The sequence below is a fragment of the Cyrtonyx montezumae genome, unplaced genomic scaffold (genome assembly GCF_038088225.1).
Source record: "Cyrtonyx montezumae isolate F1298 unplaced genomic scaffold, pur_monq_1.0 scaffold_24, whole genome shotgun sequence".
Classification (NCBI taxonomy): Eukaryota; Metazoa; Chordata; class Aves; order Galliformes; family Odontophoridae; genus Cyrtonyx; species Cyrtonyx montezumae.
The window spans coordinates 2,996,120-3,011,577 of record NW_027071981.1 but is presented as its reverse complement, the minus strand read 5'-3'; the positions used below and the strand labels follow the sequence as shown (position 1 = coordinate 3,011,577).

The 15,458-nt window shown below is 43.8% G+C and overlaps 2 protein-coding genes across 2 annotated transcripts in view; both read left to right on the top strand.

The window, feature by feature from the left end:
* The window catches only part of ANAPC1 (anaphase promoting complex subunit 1), a 274,849-nt gene that overhangs the window by 109,031 nt on the left and 150,360 nt on the right, over positions 1-15,458 (top strand). The gene's annotated exons all lie outside the window — the stretch shown is intronic.
* LOC136050547 (GDNF-inducible zinc finger protein 1-like) lies at positions 2,935-15,447 on the top strand. Its single transcript, XM_065739478.1, has 7 exons — positions 2,935-2,965; positions 7,375-8,679; positions 10,177-11,097; positions 12,597-12,691; positions 13,285-13,452; positions 13,955-14,112; positions 15,202-15,447. The coding sequence occupies exons 2-7, from the start codon at positions 7,376-7,378 to the stop codon at positions 15,445-15,447; spliced, it is 2,892 nt and encodes a 963-aa protein (XP_065595550.1). The 5' UTR covers positions 2,935-2,965; position 7,375.

Here is a 15,458-nt window from a genome sequence, read left to right as displayed (position 1 = left end):
ACCACCGACATCAGGAAATCCACCCTGCCCTGCTCCCTGAAGGCCCTCAGCATGCAAAAGCAATGTTCAGAGAATTCCTCCGAAGGGGACCTGCAAGGATTGACGTGCAGCACGACCCCGTGCAACAGCGCTGCCAACTTTTTGCAGCAATTCACTCAAGTCTTGTGAAAGCAAGACTAAATTGGACAGGAGTCTGGCACTTCATCTTCCCTCCCAACTCCTCTGGGTGAGAACTGTTGAGCAGACCAGGTTTCAGATAAAGTAAAAGCAAACACCATTCCCCTGTGCTAAGATATAGGAATATTATCCTGACATTTTAGCATGGATCACTCATATTGCTGCTCATTTGTTCTGCTCCTAGAGCTGTATCTTGACAATAGAAACATTCTCCGAATACAAACAAAATAATCAGTGATGAAAACCAAATTCACGGTGGAAGCACACACTCCTCAGCGGGAAATCCATCAGACAACGTTTGCCTCTTGGCCTATACGAGCCTAAGCCAGTTGAATTTCCACCAGTTATTTTTATTCTAAATATTTTTATTCTTTCCTACAGTAGTCTTGTTGCCACATAGCTGTGTGAATGTTTTCTAATATTTGGCCAGTAGACTGATCATTACAGGATCCAGGTTCAAATTTGTGTAATAGAAGCACAGAAAAGAAAGGCAAACAGCATGATAAGTTCCAGTGATGTTGGCCTCGTAGTGAGATTGTAAATTGAGGAATTTGTTTTACTTCAAGGAATTACAATCCTCATCCAACATTCTTGCAAGCTAGAGATTAAAACTTCCACTTCAGCTAAAATAATAGTTTCCACGAGGAATATGTCTGTGATGTTTATTGGAAACAAGACCTGTGTGTTTTAAGTAGTTGGCAGCCCACAGAGTGACCTGTCACATCCATCAGCTATTTAAAATCACTTTACTTGATAAAGGACAGCTTGTGGTGTGAGTGCCTTTCCAGTTGATCACACTGGGTTATGGACAAGAAGCAGTCTTGTCCTGCAGGAATAATGGCTGCAGATGTAAGTCCTTGACCATATTCCTCCTAAGTCCAGGTTTACCTCACAAAAGTTTATGCCCTTAAGTTAGATGCATGGTCACTAGAAATCTAATCACTAGAAGTAATCAGCCAATATCCATACTGGGAGATGTGGAGGAGCTGGATCTAGCTGTCAGAGCAAGCGAAGCTGCAAGATAAGGCATTTCCTGATGCTGAGGAACGGCAACATGAGGAGCCATTGGCAACGTGAGCGATTTAACTACACCCTATTTGAGATTTCTGATTGAAAACAGAAATCCTTAGGGAACAGAGCTACTTGACAAAGACACATGAATTTGGCCTCCTCCCCTCTGGGGCTGTGTCCTCCATAACGCAGTGGGATGCATTGATGGGGCCCCTGGTCCTGTTGGTGCCCAGACAGCATCACGAAACTCAGAGCCCTTTGCGAGCTCATGGGCCATTTCAAAAACACTCACAACAACCATTCTCTTAGGCACCATTTTTTAGCTTCAGGTGGTTTCTCTGTTTAATGGTTTTGGCACTGATTGATTTCAATGGCAGATGCAAGTCTTTGGGACATGGTTTTGAGCAAGAGACGTGAAACGCTTCATTTTGCAGAGGGGAAAACAAATTGTAACTCAATTGGATGGGGTTTTTTTCAGCTGAGCAAAAGCTACTTACGTTTATGCATTTTTTTTTCAACTCTTCCTCAAGAAGATATATATGAACCTCTGGAAAACTGAAGTCCTCACAGAAGCTGTTAATTTTACTGTCATCCAGCCTGGCAATGCAGAGAGCCAGTAAAGCCTTAAATGCAGGCGAACAAAGTCCTGGCTTCCAGTTTGGATCTGTTTGCAGAACTGGGGCCCTGCAACCCGATCTTGTGGAAGATTTCAGCAAATCTGGCTCACTTTCTCATGGGAAAAAGATAAATAAATAAATTTCACACCATTTGTACGAATGCATTGCCCTGAGATCTGAGATTTTCTTTTTGAGGGTCGGAGAACATTTTAAAAGCTGTGTTCCCTAACCTCCCTGTTGTCTCCCTGTAGCAAGAGCAATTGTTATGTGTCTGTCATCAAGCAGCCTGGCTTCAGACCGACAAAACCCCACTCTGGCTAACATCATGACTGCTCTTCTGCAGGCAAACAGCTCTGGGGTGTCAGACCATGACCATGCAGGTCAGGGCTCGCATGGGCGCCGTGGTTATATGGGAGGACCACTGCACCCCTCCTCAGCAGGCAGGTGAGGCTGCAGCATGGGTTTTTCGCTCAGGAAGCTTGGTTTTGTTTCTGTTATTCAGCTGCTGGCTGAAGGCTTCTTCAGGGAAAAGCCTTCCTCTCCCTGCCCAGCAGCCCCTTGCCCTCACACGTCCCTGCTAAACAAGCAGGAGCTGGCAAATGCCCGCGCTCAAGATGGCCGCCTGCTCCTGACACGCCACTTCCCTCACTCAAGATGGCGGAAAGGCCGAGGCGGCTACGGGGACGAAGCCGAGGGCGGCCATGTTGCTTTCGGGCAGTCGGGCAGGACCGTTGCGCCCAAGAGCGGGGAAAAGGCGCTTTCTCCTAGAGGCGGCACGGTAGGCGAGCTACGCCGGGACCGTGGGGTCGGTGAGAACACCTGGACGCCCACCCCGCCGAGGACTGCCGTGAGGGAGGGCCGAGAGCTGTCGGGCTCGACGCCTCGAGAGGCAGCAAGGCCTGGGCTCTGGGGCGAGGCCTGCAGTGCCCTTGCTTGCCTCAGCCCCTCGACCTGGGCAGGTGGCCTTGATTTTCTCACAGAACGAGCGTTTGGACTTCATTTCAGGCGTTTCCAGTTGTTTCTCTCTTCTCTTTGCTGCTCAGCGAGGCTCAAGTAAAAGTTTCCCATCACCAGTGTGGCTTTTGCACCCTGGAGGGTGACAGCTTGAGCTGTGTGGGAACTGGTGTGAATAAACCTGATTTTCTAGGTGATTCATGCAGGTGAGTAACTCCAGCACTTATTTATGCCCTCTTAATGTTCTTTTTCGCTTATGGTAGTTAATTGTCTTCCCATCATTCACATTTTAACATCACAGTTGCTCTCAAAATGCTATGTGACATGACAGGGGGAAAAAGGGCAAGAAATCTACCCACCTTCATCTTACTTGGGAAAGCTTTAGCCCAGGCATCCAGAAGCTCTCATGCTCTACCAACACTTCACTGTCTTAGGGAGCCTGCTTCAACAGGGGAGTTGGACTAGATAATCTTTAGAGGTCCCTTCCAACCCCTACAATTCTGTGATTCAGGCAGCTTCTGCAGAGAATAACTGTGGTCAAAGGAGGTCTAATTTTCTTCTCTGTCAGTAGGTAAGGGGTTCCTATATGGAAGCAGCTGTCAAGAGCGTAAAGGATCCCTCCCTGGGAGGCATAAGTTAGGCAATAAGTTCCTCTTCACTTCTCTGATGAGAAATGTAGAATTTAATTTAAAAGACATGAGGAGACTCAAGCAACCAAAGATTATGTGTACTTTGCAAAAAAAACCAGCATAAAGTAAATTGAATGGCATGCTTATCAAAAATTCTGGCTTTAGTCCTTCCTTGTGTTTTTTTTTTTTCCCCAGGCCATTGGGAATACCATCACTGTTTTCAATTAAGAGGGGTGTACCATATCACATCAGTAAAGGCTCTGTCCCATAAAAATCACCAAGTAGAGGTGAACGGTGAAAGTCAAGAAACAATTTTTGTTTTAGAGATATTTACTGTCAGTCTTACAGATGCAGTCTTCCCGTTTTCATTTAACTAGAGAGATGCTGTTGAGTGCATCATTGTAGCATAAAAAAAAAAAAGAAAGAAAAATGGGGGCCACAGAGCAAAACATAAATCTCTTTTTGTGGATTGGAGGCCACTACTAGGCTTTGGTTTTGAAAACAGATGGACTTATTCCAGAGGCGTTATTAGGTACTGTAATTGAATAGAAATATGCTTTGGCTTTTGCAGTGGTTCTTTTAGGCTAATTTTTTGGAAGTCTTGCATCTGCTCATATTCTTTAATTTGGGTCCCTGGAAGTCAGTGTCTGAGGCTAGCAACTTGCTGCCTGATTTCGGCAAGGTAAAGCAGAATGATATTCATTAGGGCTGTTATCCTCTTGCCTGCTTATTTTTGCTACTGGTTTTGTGAGCGATGAGTGGTTCAGTGTTCTGCCGTACTGTGGGGTTAAAGTTATGTATATTAGGTGTATATAAGTCCTGCAGGAAAGACAAGTGCCAATTGTTCTGAGATTTTGACTGGCTAAAGCAAAAGGGACCGGGGAAGGTTCCTTTAATGATGTGGTTGGGAGCCACAGTTAGGATTATGAGCATCGAGGTGTCTTGTGTTCATATGTGAAGGGACCAGATTAAGCTTTGTAATTAATGTTGCCATTTTTTCTATTTGATAGCTGGCTGTTTTTTCATGCCAACATTAACTCATAATGCTTCTTAGAGTAAAATACATTCTTCTCTTTGATAAAAGAGGGGAATGATTTACCACAGTTCTATCACCCTTGTTTCTTATTGCTTTGGGTGGGAATTCCTCACACGTTTTCTCTTGCTAATGAGCTTTAGTGGCATATAAAGAGTAGGGAGGAAACAATTTTCTTAATCCACTGAGGATAAGAAGAAGCTCCTTCACCTCCCAAAGGAGAGCAACACACTTAGAAACTTTCTACTGGTAAGTTTTCAGGAAAAAAATAGATTAAAATGAAGAATTTAGGTACTCTTTCAATACCAGTGCAACACTGCATTCTGAGCTCCCATCTCTGAAAGTAAAATGTGAGAAAACAAACTGTTTAACACTACTTGAGAAAACTCAAGTTCAATTTCCTGTCTAAGCAGTAACAAAAAGTAGTCTTGTTTTCTTCTGAAGAAGCAAAAAGGTGAGAATTGATTTATTTGTGGTATTTTTTTCATTAGAATTACATTTCAGTAAACAGTTCCCAGGCTGATTTAATCTAGAACCAGATGAACTGATGAGATCGTGTTGGAACAAACCTCTCTGTTTGGCTCTGTATCAGATATAAGTGTTAGTTCACACGTGAGCGTGTACTGAGAATTTATCTCAGATGGGGATCTTAAAAAGGAGGAGGAGATAATTAGCACATGCTCTGCTCATTGATTTCCTTAAGTACTACTGATCACTGAGCTCAACGCTAGCATGTCAGCTGTGCTCAGATGTGAGGAATGATAGGCAAGCCAGGGGCCACATGAGGTGGTAGGTTTTGTGAATTTGTGGCCTAACTATAGGCATTAGCCTCTGGATCTGCATTTCTTCCCGAAGCTTGCAAGCCAAGTGCTCCCTGTTCTTTCTGCAGGGTAAATAGTTAGTAGTAGCTGGGTGTTCAGCAGGTAGCAAAAATCTTGGCCAACACAAGGTGCAGAAGGGTGCTGAATGCACTCACTGAGGCTGTCCTTGCTGTTCAGAGTTCGTAAGACAGATAAAGTGGTAATTAGATGTTTGGAAGAATCTGAATATAAGCAGTCCTTTTCCAATAGAATTTAGTCAATGCTGTTTTGCACATCCCTCCACAATTTCCAGTTTCTGTGATCTCTTTCAGAACCTGCTTTGTATTCTACTCGTTCTTTTGGCTACTTCTCCAAAGTGTTTGTCATTTAATAACTTTGTTTTCTCCAAGTAAATGTCTTTGAACTGGCAAACTGGGGAGGCAGGGGGTTCTGCACCAGCTGTGCAGGAAGGCTGGGATCCCCAGCAGTCCCACTGATTTGGGTAGGATTTCTCAACAACAGCTTATAGGAGAGAGGACTCAGGATCAAACTCCTGACTGAGCACAGGTATTGAGGTTTTGCATAAGTTGCCCTTACAGGCATTCAGTGTCTAGTAGAAATCTCCCTCGTTTCCTAAGAACGTTACAGCTCTTAATGGCAGCCTTAGAAGATCAATTGAAACCTGTAAATGCAGTTCTAAAAACGTGATTTGGGGTGTCACAAGTTAGGAATCACGCCTTAAGGATTAGGAGATGATTATCCTCTGTGGTGCTTGCTGCAGTAGCTTGTAATAGGAAGAATATTCTCAAAGCTGTCTCTAAGCTTGCTATTCAAAGCTGTTCTGTCTGGGCTGTGTATTGTATTCAACTTTCTAGTGCTGTATGTTGAAGACACATTTGTCTTCTTAATCAAGACAGCTTATATCTGCCAGGAATGTATTTAATATAATGTCAAACATAATTCAGATGAGGAGTGAAAGCAAGCGCAGCAAGCCAACCCTAAGCAGAGCCTTTAAGCAATAGCAAGCTACTTTTTCTGTTTATTTTGGCCTAATGTTCCTCCCTTGGTGACAGATCTCTTGCAAATGTGCTAAATAACAGGCATTTAGAAACTATGTTATACCAGGAATATAAGCTTAGTATCAGATCATGTATTATAGGAGCATCTAAAGGCTTTAGTAAGAGTGCCAACAATGTTGCTGTGCTTTATGGGCGAGGGTAAATGAGACTTCTTGTTCCAGAGTTATAGGTGTCATATATGGGTTGAGATAGGAAAGCCACAGCACTCTCAAGCATGTGGTTTACTGTAATGATGCATAGCATCTGTCCCTAGAGCTGATGGGAAAGTGCAAATTGTTCTTTGTGAAATTGTCAAGATGTCAGAAAACTTCTGACCCCAATGTTTGATAACTGAGAAGGAGCAAGCTGTTTGGAAATATTTTCCAAACAAAATACTACTACCTCCTCAGAGGAGGAAAAAAAAAAGTATTTCCAGATATGTAGTTTGTCCCTGTACATTTCTTCAAGTGCCTGAATATAATAGAAGCTTATTAATTCTCATTTTTAACCACAAGGTCTGATTGTTTATGTGGAGGGGGCAAAACAGAAACAAAAGTGATAGACGTCCAGAGATTTCTGCCCTGCTCTGGACGAGGGGCTGACTATCACAGTGAGTAGAGCCTTGTGTGGGATTGCTGAAACACGGGCTTTGTTTTAGCACCAGCCTGGAAACAACTGGAAGTGGCCTGCTGTACTTTGGTTCCCTCGCTGATAGAACAGACACGGGAAGGGTTGCTTAGTTTTATGGTGAATTGCTGTGACCCCTGATGTTGAAAAGTGCTTATACGAAGTGTCATGTTATTATGTTACTCACATTTTGTTACTGTTACCATCTGTGCTCCAGAATGTTGGCTCTGAAGGATTATCCTGGAGTGTAAATCTAAATCTGTGACCGCAATAAACTGTAATCGGTGTTTGCTGGTGACAGTTGCATTGACAGAAGTAACCCTGAGGCCTTTAGTACATCTTGTAAACTGGCGATAGAGACACAGCTGGCCACTGAGCTTTTTATGTAAGTGACTGTTATTGTACGTGAATGAAGAGGTAATTCATGGAAGAGCAAGCATTCAAACGTGTCTGTTTTTTTTCTGGCAGGATGGAGAAGAAGAAAATTCTAATGAAATCCAAGGTTGCAGCTCCTAATCTCCTGAGGGCGCTGCATTCTCTGTACCAGTTTGGTCACCTCTGTGATGTGACAGTTCACACACAACATCTAGGAATTCAGGAGGAGTTTCTGGTTCACAAAGCTGTCTTGGCGGCTTCCAGCAACTATTTTAAGGGGCTTTTCCTGCATGATGGGATGCTGGACACCAAGAATTGCACGGTGACTCTGCAAGGCATTTATACAGAAGAGTTCACCTCCTTTTTGGAATTCATCTATACTGCAGAAGTAGAGATTGAAGCAGAAAAACTGCAACGAATGAAAGAAATAGCGGAAAGGCTCGAGTGCAAGGATTTGCTTGACATTTGTGAAGAAGTGAGAGCAGAGGGAAAGAAGGGTTTGGATTTGAGCCTCCATCTGAAAGGCCAGCTGTGTGAAAATGGTGTGCCACAGTGGACTCGCATCCAACAAGAGGACCGCAGACTGAGTAGCTCTTCCCAAGTGGTGGCAGTGCCCATGCAGAGGAAACTGTGGGAGAGGCAAAAGTGTAAGAAGTTGCTGGCTGGTTATGAACTCGCTGAAGGCCAACAAGCGATTCTGGACCAAGAGGGCACTGCTTTTCCACAGCAAAAATCTCAGACAGCAAAGCTACCCAAATGTGACAGAATGGATAACAGGGGCAGACTTGGCATGGATGTCGTTAGTGTCGAGCAGAGGAATACTCATTCTCCTGTAAGTCAGACTGGGTCAGAGGAAGCCTGTGTGGTAATAAGGGATGTGCTGTCTGAGCAGTGGGAAGATGGAAATGGTTTAATTTCTGAATTTAGCAGTAAAAACAAACATAGGAGGTCACTGCAGCACGTGGCAAATGTTTTGCCTGAGATTGCATGCGAGAAGTGCAATGAATTGTTCCACGTTCTCAATCAGTACCAGTTGCATATGGAGCTCAAGCATGACATTAATTTGTCTGTGAAGTACAGCTGCAACATGTGCGAACAGCTCTTCTCCAGCCACCAGAACTGGAGGCAGCATTGCCTCGCTGTTCATAGTGCTGAGCGGGGCTTCTCTTGCATGTTTTGTGACAAGAGGTTTAAGCATCAGAAGGACAGAAATGACCATATCCAAAGGGTGCATGAGAAGCAGCGGGATCTGCAGGCATGCCCGTACTGTGACAAGGTCATCAGCTCCAAGTGTGGCCTGACAGTTCACATCCGAACACACACAGGAGAGAAACCTTACAGATGTGAGCACTGCCCTGCCAGCTTTGCTCAGAGGTCTGCTTACAATACTCACGTAAGGTACAGCATTCTGCATTTGTGTGTTTGTGTTCTCACAGGAAAATGTGTTTTGTTTCTGAGCAGCAGGATAGAAGCATTTCTGAAGTCCTGAAAGCTTCACTTCAAGAATTCCTTGGACTTGATCTAAGGGGTATTGAAATCTGTACAGATTTTTTTCAGGTTACTTCATCAAGTTCTTGGTCTGGAGCATTGGATTGAGGTTTCCCATACTGGGAATTCAGGCAAGCATTTCCTGTTGAATCAGAGAGGTCTTGCGCAGAAGCCTCAGATTTTATTAAAATTGGAACCCTGAAAGAATCAGCATCTGTTTAAAACACACGTGAAAATCTTTCTTCTTTCTTGAAATACACATCGCTGCTTTCTTGATTCTTAATAATATATCTGATAAATACTAATACTAATAACTCCCTCCAAAATGAAGATTTGGAGAGCTAAATTGTATAAAAATACCATCAAATCAATTAAAAATCTGGTGAAACGGAGAAAGTGGAGAGAAGGGAGTAGTTAAACCAGGTAACTACAGACATATAAAACATTGGAAGTTGTTCCATTTTGTTCTTCTGCACTTCTGCTCAGTGCTTTTTCAAAGGACATCCAAGTTGGCTCCGTGCTTTGTATTTTGGATTATGTTTAATACTGAGGATAATACAGATTGTGTGTATTAATCCCTGAGAAAAATTATTATGTTTAAATATGTACCTATTAGCATTTCAGATATAGGTTAGGAATGGTAGACTCTTTCATTGTGGGCACACTTTCTGCTAACTCGTGTTGAATCCTGATTTCAGGGAAACCACCCATAGGGCCTGCTCTTCTCCAAGGCAGGTGGGCTGTTAGAATCTGGGCTTGTTATTTATTGATTTTTAATAATCAAAGGTCCTCCAGGAGGACCTTGAGCTGTGTTTGAGTAAGAAAATGCATCTGTTAATTCTCACGTTTCTGTGTTTGAAAGGCAAATCCTTAAGGGGCCTGTAAAAGATATTCAGTGCATTCATATAGTATAAGGTTCTCTCCTCTGTACTGATGTTATTTCTGGCAGACCTGTGTCTAATTTGCTTTTAAAACCTTGGTAGTTCATTTTTCACGCCCTGGCTAGTGATAAGTGGAGTTAACTGTTGCAATTGAAGGCTTGCGAGGGGTTCTGTTTTGTTTTTCATATATTTAATTTGTATTTTCCTTGGTTTAAGTCCTTTATTTCTTACACTGTCCACCGTGGTCTTGGGGGAAAATATACAGTCCACGTTTTGGTAGTAACGAGGTGACAAATACATATACCTGAGAGAACCTGTCCTTGATGGACTCAGATGTTTTAGTTTTCTTTAACTGCCTGGTCTAGCTCCATGCAAAACTTCCCTGTTTGTCTCTCTAACCATGTTGTATATTCTTTAAATGGTGTGAAGAACAACTTAAAGGAAACAGCTCCTCTAAGATCAACGTGCCTGAATCAAAACAATTGAACCTATTAAAGTTGTTCCCTGTGTTTGTTTGTTTTAACAGAAAATTCCATGAATTTGGACAAGACAGGAAGCTTATGCCGGTCTGCTGGATGGTAGTTCCTCCTAGACAAAGCTGTGGCAAAGGTAGTGATAGGGAGATGTGGGATGGGGCACCAGAGGCTGAACTAGGAAAGGGTGAAATGCACAGAGAGTCTGCGAGTCGTGAGGAAGAGTCCACAAGGCCACCTGTTACCCAGGCAGACTGCAGAGAACCACAAGAACAGAAGCAGGAATGTAAGGAAGCTCTAACAAGAAGGGAGGCACTGGGTGAAGAAGGGAATGAAGCTGAAAGAGAGAAGAGTGTGAAGGGAGAGGAGGAGGTAGATTATGAAGCAGAGTATTCGGATGGTGAAGGTACTAAGGATGTTGATGAAGCCTGTACTGTGGAGGACAATGAGGATGATGGATGCTCTAATGAAAAATGTGCTGAGGAACATGAATCAGATGAAGACTTTAAGAAAAAGAAGGTAAATAGAAGTGGGGTGAATAAGAGATCTGCCTATGTAATAAGGTGCAGTAAGTGTAATGAGCAGTTTGTTTCCCGGAAAAAGTATGTGGATCACTGCAGAGATATCCATCAGTGCTTGCCTGGTAAAGTCTATCAGTGTGACATCTGCAGCAAGTCGTTTGCTAGTTACAACAGCTGGAAGGAGCATCGAGCATGCGTCCACACTGATGAAAGGCAGTTTGCCTGCACCCTTTGCCATGCTACTTTTAAAAGAAAGAGAGATGTGAGGACACATTACGTGCGGAAGCATGAAGGCAGAGTCAAACGCCCTCTGTGCTCTGTCTGTGGGAAGATCCTCAGCTCCCAAACAGCACTAGTGTTTCACATGCGGACACATACAGGAGAAAAACCTTATGAATGTGGCATTTGTCATTCAAAATTTGCTCAGCCATCACAGCTTAAGATCCATACCAGGTCAGCCTATGATACTGCTTCCCCCATTATCACTTCCCGCATGCCCCATGTACTTCAGCACTTCTTTTTCCTCTCATCTCCCGGTTCTTAGTCATTCTCCCTTGGTGCCGTTATGACAGAAGTGCTGGGATATGATGTGATGCGTGATATCTGTGATTAATTCTTTAGTGTAAAGGCTTTGTCTGCAGCTGGTCATTGCGTAAATTTTGGTTGGGATTTTGAAACAGGTGCTCTGTGTGAACTTAGGAGCAAAAGCTAGTCATTTGAGACAGAGACTTCAAAATAAGATGATGGCCCTCACTGATGAGAAATAGGCTGAGCCAAGGACTTGAAATGAAAAGACCTCTCTGTATGACTCTGAGCAAGTCATTTGGTGTGGGATTTCATTTCTTCTACGCAATACAAAAGCTGGACTTCTTATTTAGGCTCCCTCTGAAGTCAGCGAAGCTAGATGGATGAATTGCTCTCTGGTGGTATCTGGGTCCTCCCCAAGAGATGATGAGTCATCACATGGAATGTCCCATCTTTCTCCTCAAACAGTGAGCCTTGCAGATAGCAGTGCTAGAGGGCTGAAGTAGGAGAGAGAAATCCCATCCTTCGAGATGGTGGACCCAGGTGATGGGGTCAGTAGGTCTTTTCTGTCTCCTGAGTGTTCTTACAGTGATTTTAAAAATTGTGAGGTCTGCTGAAGCTGGGGCAGAAAAATGTCTGAGTATCTGTGTCAGCTGCAACAGCAGAGCCTACGCTGTTTTGTCACAGTGACTTGTGGGATTTGTGTTGGGTAACTGGCTGCCAGTCTCCTATTTGCAGCATTTTCCTGACAGCTCAGAATTAGGCATGATTTTTCAAACCATACTGTTTGGGTTGGAATAAGGAAAGATCAAATGTCAAGGTCAAGTGTCAGGATCCCTGCCTCAGACTTCTTTGCTTTGAGCTAGTTTCAAGTCAGGTGTTTGGCGTGTGTTTGGAAACTGCTTTCCTGACTATTTTGAGTGCCTTTTGACTTTTATAGACCAGGGGACATAAGGGCTGAGGGGTTATGGAGGCCAAGAATGTGGCTTACAGTGTCTCGGGGTTTGCTGCTGGCATTGTGCTGAAGGCAGTCTGGATGTGTTCACATTCAATAGCACTGCAGCAGCTTGTCATCTTTCCTGCTTTCTCCCTTCCGGTGCTAAACTATGATCTATAACCTACAAAAAAAAAAGGAGGAGGGGGAGGTTCTAGGGCCTTAAAGTGAGAAAAAGGTAAACTCTTAAATGGGAACACGATAGTGCAGCACTAATAGTAAATGCTGTATTTCTCAACTGCACAGAGCATACTTTTTTTTTTTCTGGTTATTATCATCTGAAAATATGAAGTGTGTTTACAATGGTGTACAGAAAATAATTTAAAATACATATATATATATATGTATATATATATATATATACGTATATTGTTGTTGTTGTTAAGTACAAGAGCTATTTTATTAACAGCCATTTGTGTTTTGCTTCATTTAGATCCCATACAGGGGAAAAGCCATATGTTTGTGAGGACTGTGGTGCTTGCTTTGCTGATAAAGGGAAACTCACTGGCCACAGAAGGACACACACAGGTAAGCATTAAATACTTCTGTCCTTCTATCACCTCCCAGTTCAGCCTGGAAAGGATTAGTGGGGATTTGAAAGTGCACGCTTCTTTTTCTAACTCAAGGAAGAGATTTGGAGTACCAGGAGGGAGCTACCAGGGTTAGAGAGATGCTTGAAAAGTAGAAAATTGGATGGGTGGTGGTGGGACTGGAGTCTTATGGACTGAAATTATGATGAAAAGGGTAAAGTGAGCGAGTAAGGTCCTATGTACAGAGAGTATACAGAGAACCAAGGGACAAAGACATGTGGAAATCTTTTGGTTATCTACCAAAAGATAGAGATTACTAAATATGGTAGTTCTAGGAAGAAAAATATTCAAGCAAGTAAAAAACATCAGGAAGATGGTGCCCTGGGCAATTTAATCTACTACTTGATCTAGTGGTTGGCAGCTTTGCCCATGGCAGGGAGGTTGGAGCTTGGTGTTCCAGCTCAAGCTTTTCTGTGATTCTATGGAGAGAAACATGTAGAAGGGAATCTTTCCCAACTCAGAGCCAGAAAGGAGTTATGGATAGGTGAAAGCTTTTGCAAGAATTCAGAGTGCCTTTTCCCTCTTACTCAGGTGAGCGTCTCTTTAAGTGTGATGTGTGTGGAAAACATTTTGCCACCAATGAATATTTAAAGTGCCATAAACGATGCCACATGGGTGCTAAGCCGTACAAGTGCGAGGTTTGCGGGAAGACGTTTGGATTGAGAGCCTCACTGGCTCAGCACAGTAATGTCCACGCAGGTAATGAAACAAAGAAATTGGGGCTGAGAAAATAAACTGCACTGGAAGTTGAGATCTGAAATACTTTACAGTTTGGATGGTGACATGTTATTCCAAAACCACTTTTATAAGCTCCTTGAGTTAGGTGGTGAGGAGAATCAGGGTTGCTGCTGATCCTGACATGTTAAACGGGGCAAGGTACCATCTTATATCAAGTGACACTTGTCCAGAAGAGTAAGGTGCATTGTGTGCTGCTGGAGGACGTCGGAGTGACTGTTATTAGTGCTGCTATTCCCCTTGCGAGATCAGGGAGCTGTTCTTGGGATTTCCATCACAGCCAGGGAAGACTTGAGACCGTTTATCACCTAACCTTAGAAGCCAGGGCCCCAAGCACATTCCTCCTAGATAGACAGCTCTATCCCAGCGTTCATCTTTTCAAGCTTCCGTGCACTTTTTATCTGCTGAAATTGGAGCTGAAAGAAACTGCCTTCAAAGTCACTGACTGCTGTCCTTTGTCGTTTAGAGACCCGTCCATATTTCTGCGAACAGTGTGGAAAAACATTCACCCAGCAGGGCGCTCTCCGGCGCCATCAGCGTATTCACACTGGGGAGAAGCCCTACAAGTGCAGAGCGTGTGAGAGAACTTTCACAGACATGTCCACCCTGCGGAGACACGTGTCGGTATGCCAACCCCTTGTAGCTTACCAACAGGAGGGAGACTGATTATTATGTGGACAGATAGCATGAGACACAAGGGAATTATTTTAAGCCGAAGGAGGGGAGATTTAGATATTAGGAGGAATTTTTTTTTGACTCAGGGTGGTGAGCTCTGGCACGAGCTGCCCGTAGAAACTGTGGATGCCCCATCCCAGCCAGGTTTGATGAGGCCTTGGGCAACCTGATGTAGTGTGGGTGGCAGCCAGCCTATGGCAGGGGCGTTGGGGCTAAATGGGCTTTGAGGTTCCTTCCAACCCAAGTAATTCCAGGATTGTGTGAGCCCTCAGACCCTTTGTGGGCATCAGGCTGTGGTGGTGACTCTTAGCAACTGAGAGAAGTGGCATGGCTTACCGGAGGTTCACACTGTTGCTCAAGTTCTGATCTTTCTTTAAAAAAAGGAAGAATGAAGATGAGGACTGGGAGATGGACCCAGCACGTACATGGCTTTAAAAACGTGTTTCTGCAGTGTGCAGAATTTTCTCCTGTGTAGCAGCACAGCAGCTCCCACTGCTGGCTGCCAAATCCAAGCAGCTGTATTGTCTTCAGAAGGAAAATCTGATCTTGTGAAAGAGATGAGGGAGGACAGTGGTTATTTAAAATGCTTCTTTTAAATATCTTAATTAGTTTTTAAAAGGAGCAGTGTGCTGTGTTATCCTACTACAGTTTGCAGTGTGTTAAGCCTATGGCGTTCGTAATGTGTCTGTGAATGTGATTTCCAGAATTGTATTACACTGAAAAAACTGACTGCCAAAACTGGCCACAGAGTGACTGCTAAGAGAGAACACAAGGTGCTTTTTTTTCCAATTGCAAGATAAGTTCAATGTTTGCCTACGTGCTGCAAATCTAGTTTCTTTTGGAAGCGTTCTCTGGCACAAAATCATTGCAGAGTTGGCAAAAACAGCTCTGTTCCTGTGCTGCAGACCCAGCTTCTGCTGTGCACACATTAGCAGCACGTTTGAGCACAGGGAGCAAACCTCACTGCTGCTCAAACTCAGTGTATGGAGCTGCTTGCTGGAACATCTCAGGTGTAATTGTTCTCCCCCTTTTCTGTAGATTCATGACCGAAACGCTCATTGGAGGAGCTTCCTAATAGACCTTACAACGAAAAAAAAACACAACTGGTCCAAAATAGAGACATTCTCTGGAGCCTGTACGGGCGAGGACTCCGTACCGCAAATGTGGTCAGCTGACCGAGGTAAATTTTATAAACCAGAAAGTGTCATTCTTAAGACAGTACCGCATGTGCCACCTAGCGTCAGCCACGCAGAAGACGCCGAGCGCTCCCTGCTGTACCTGTGACGCCCGTGTCA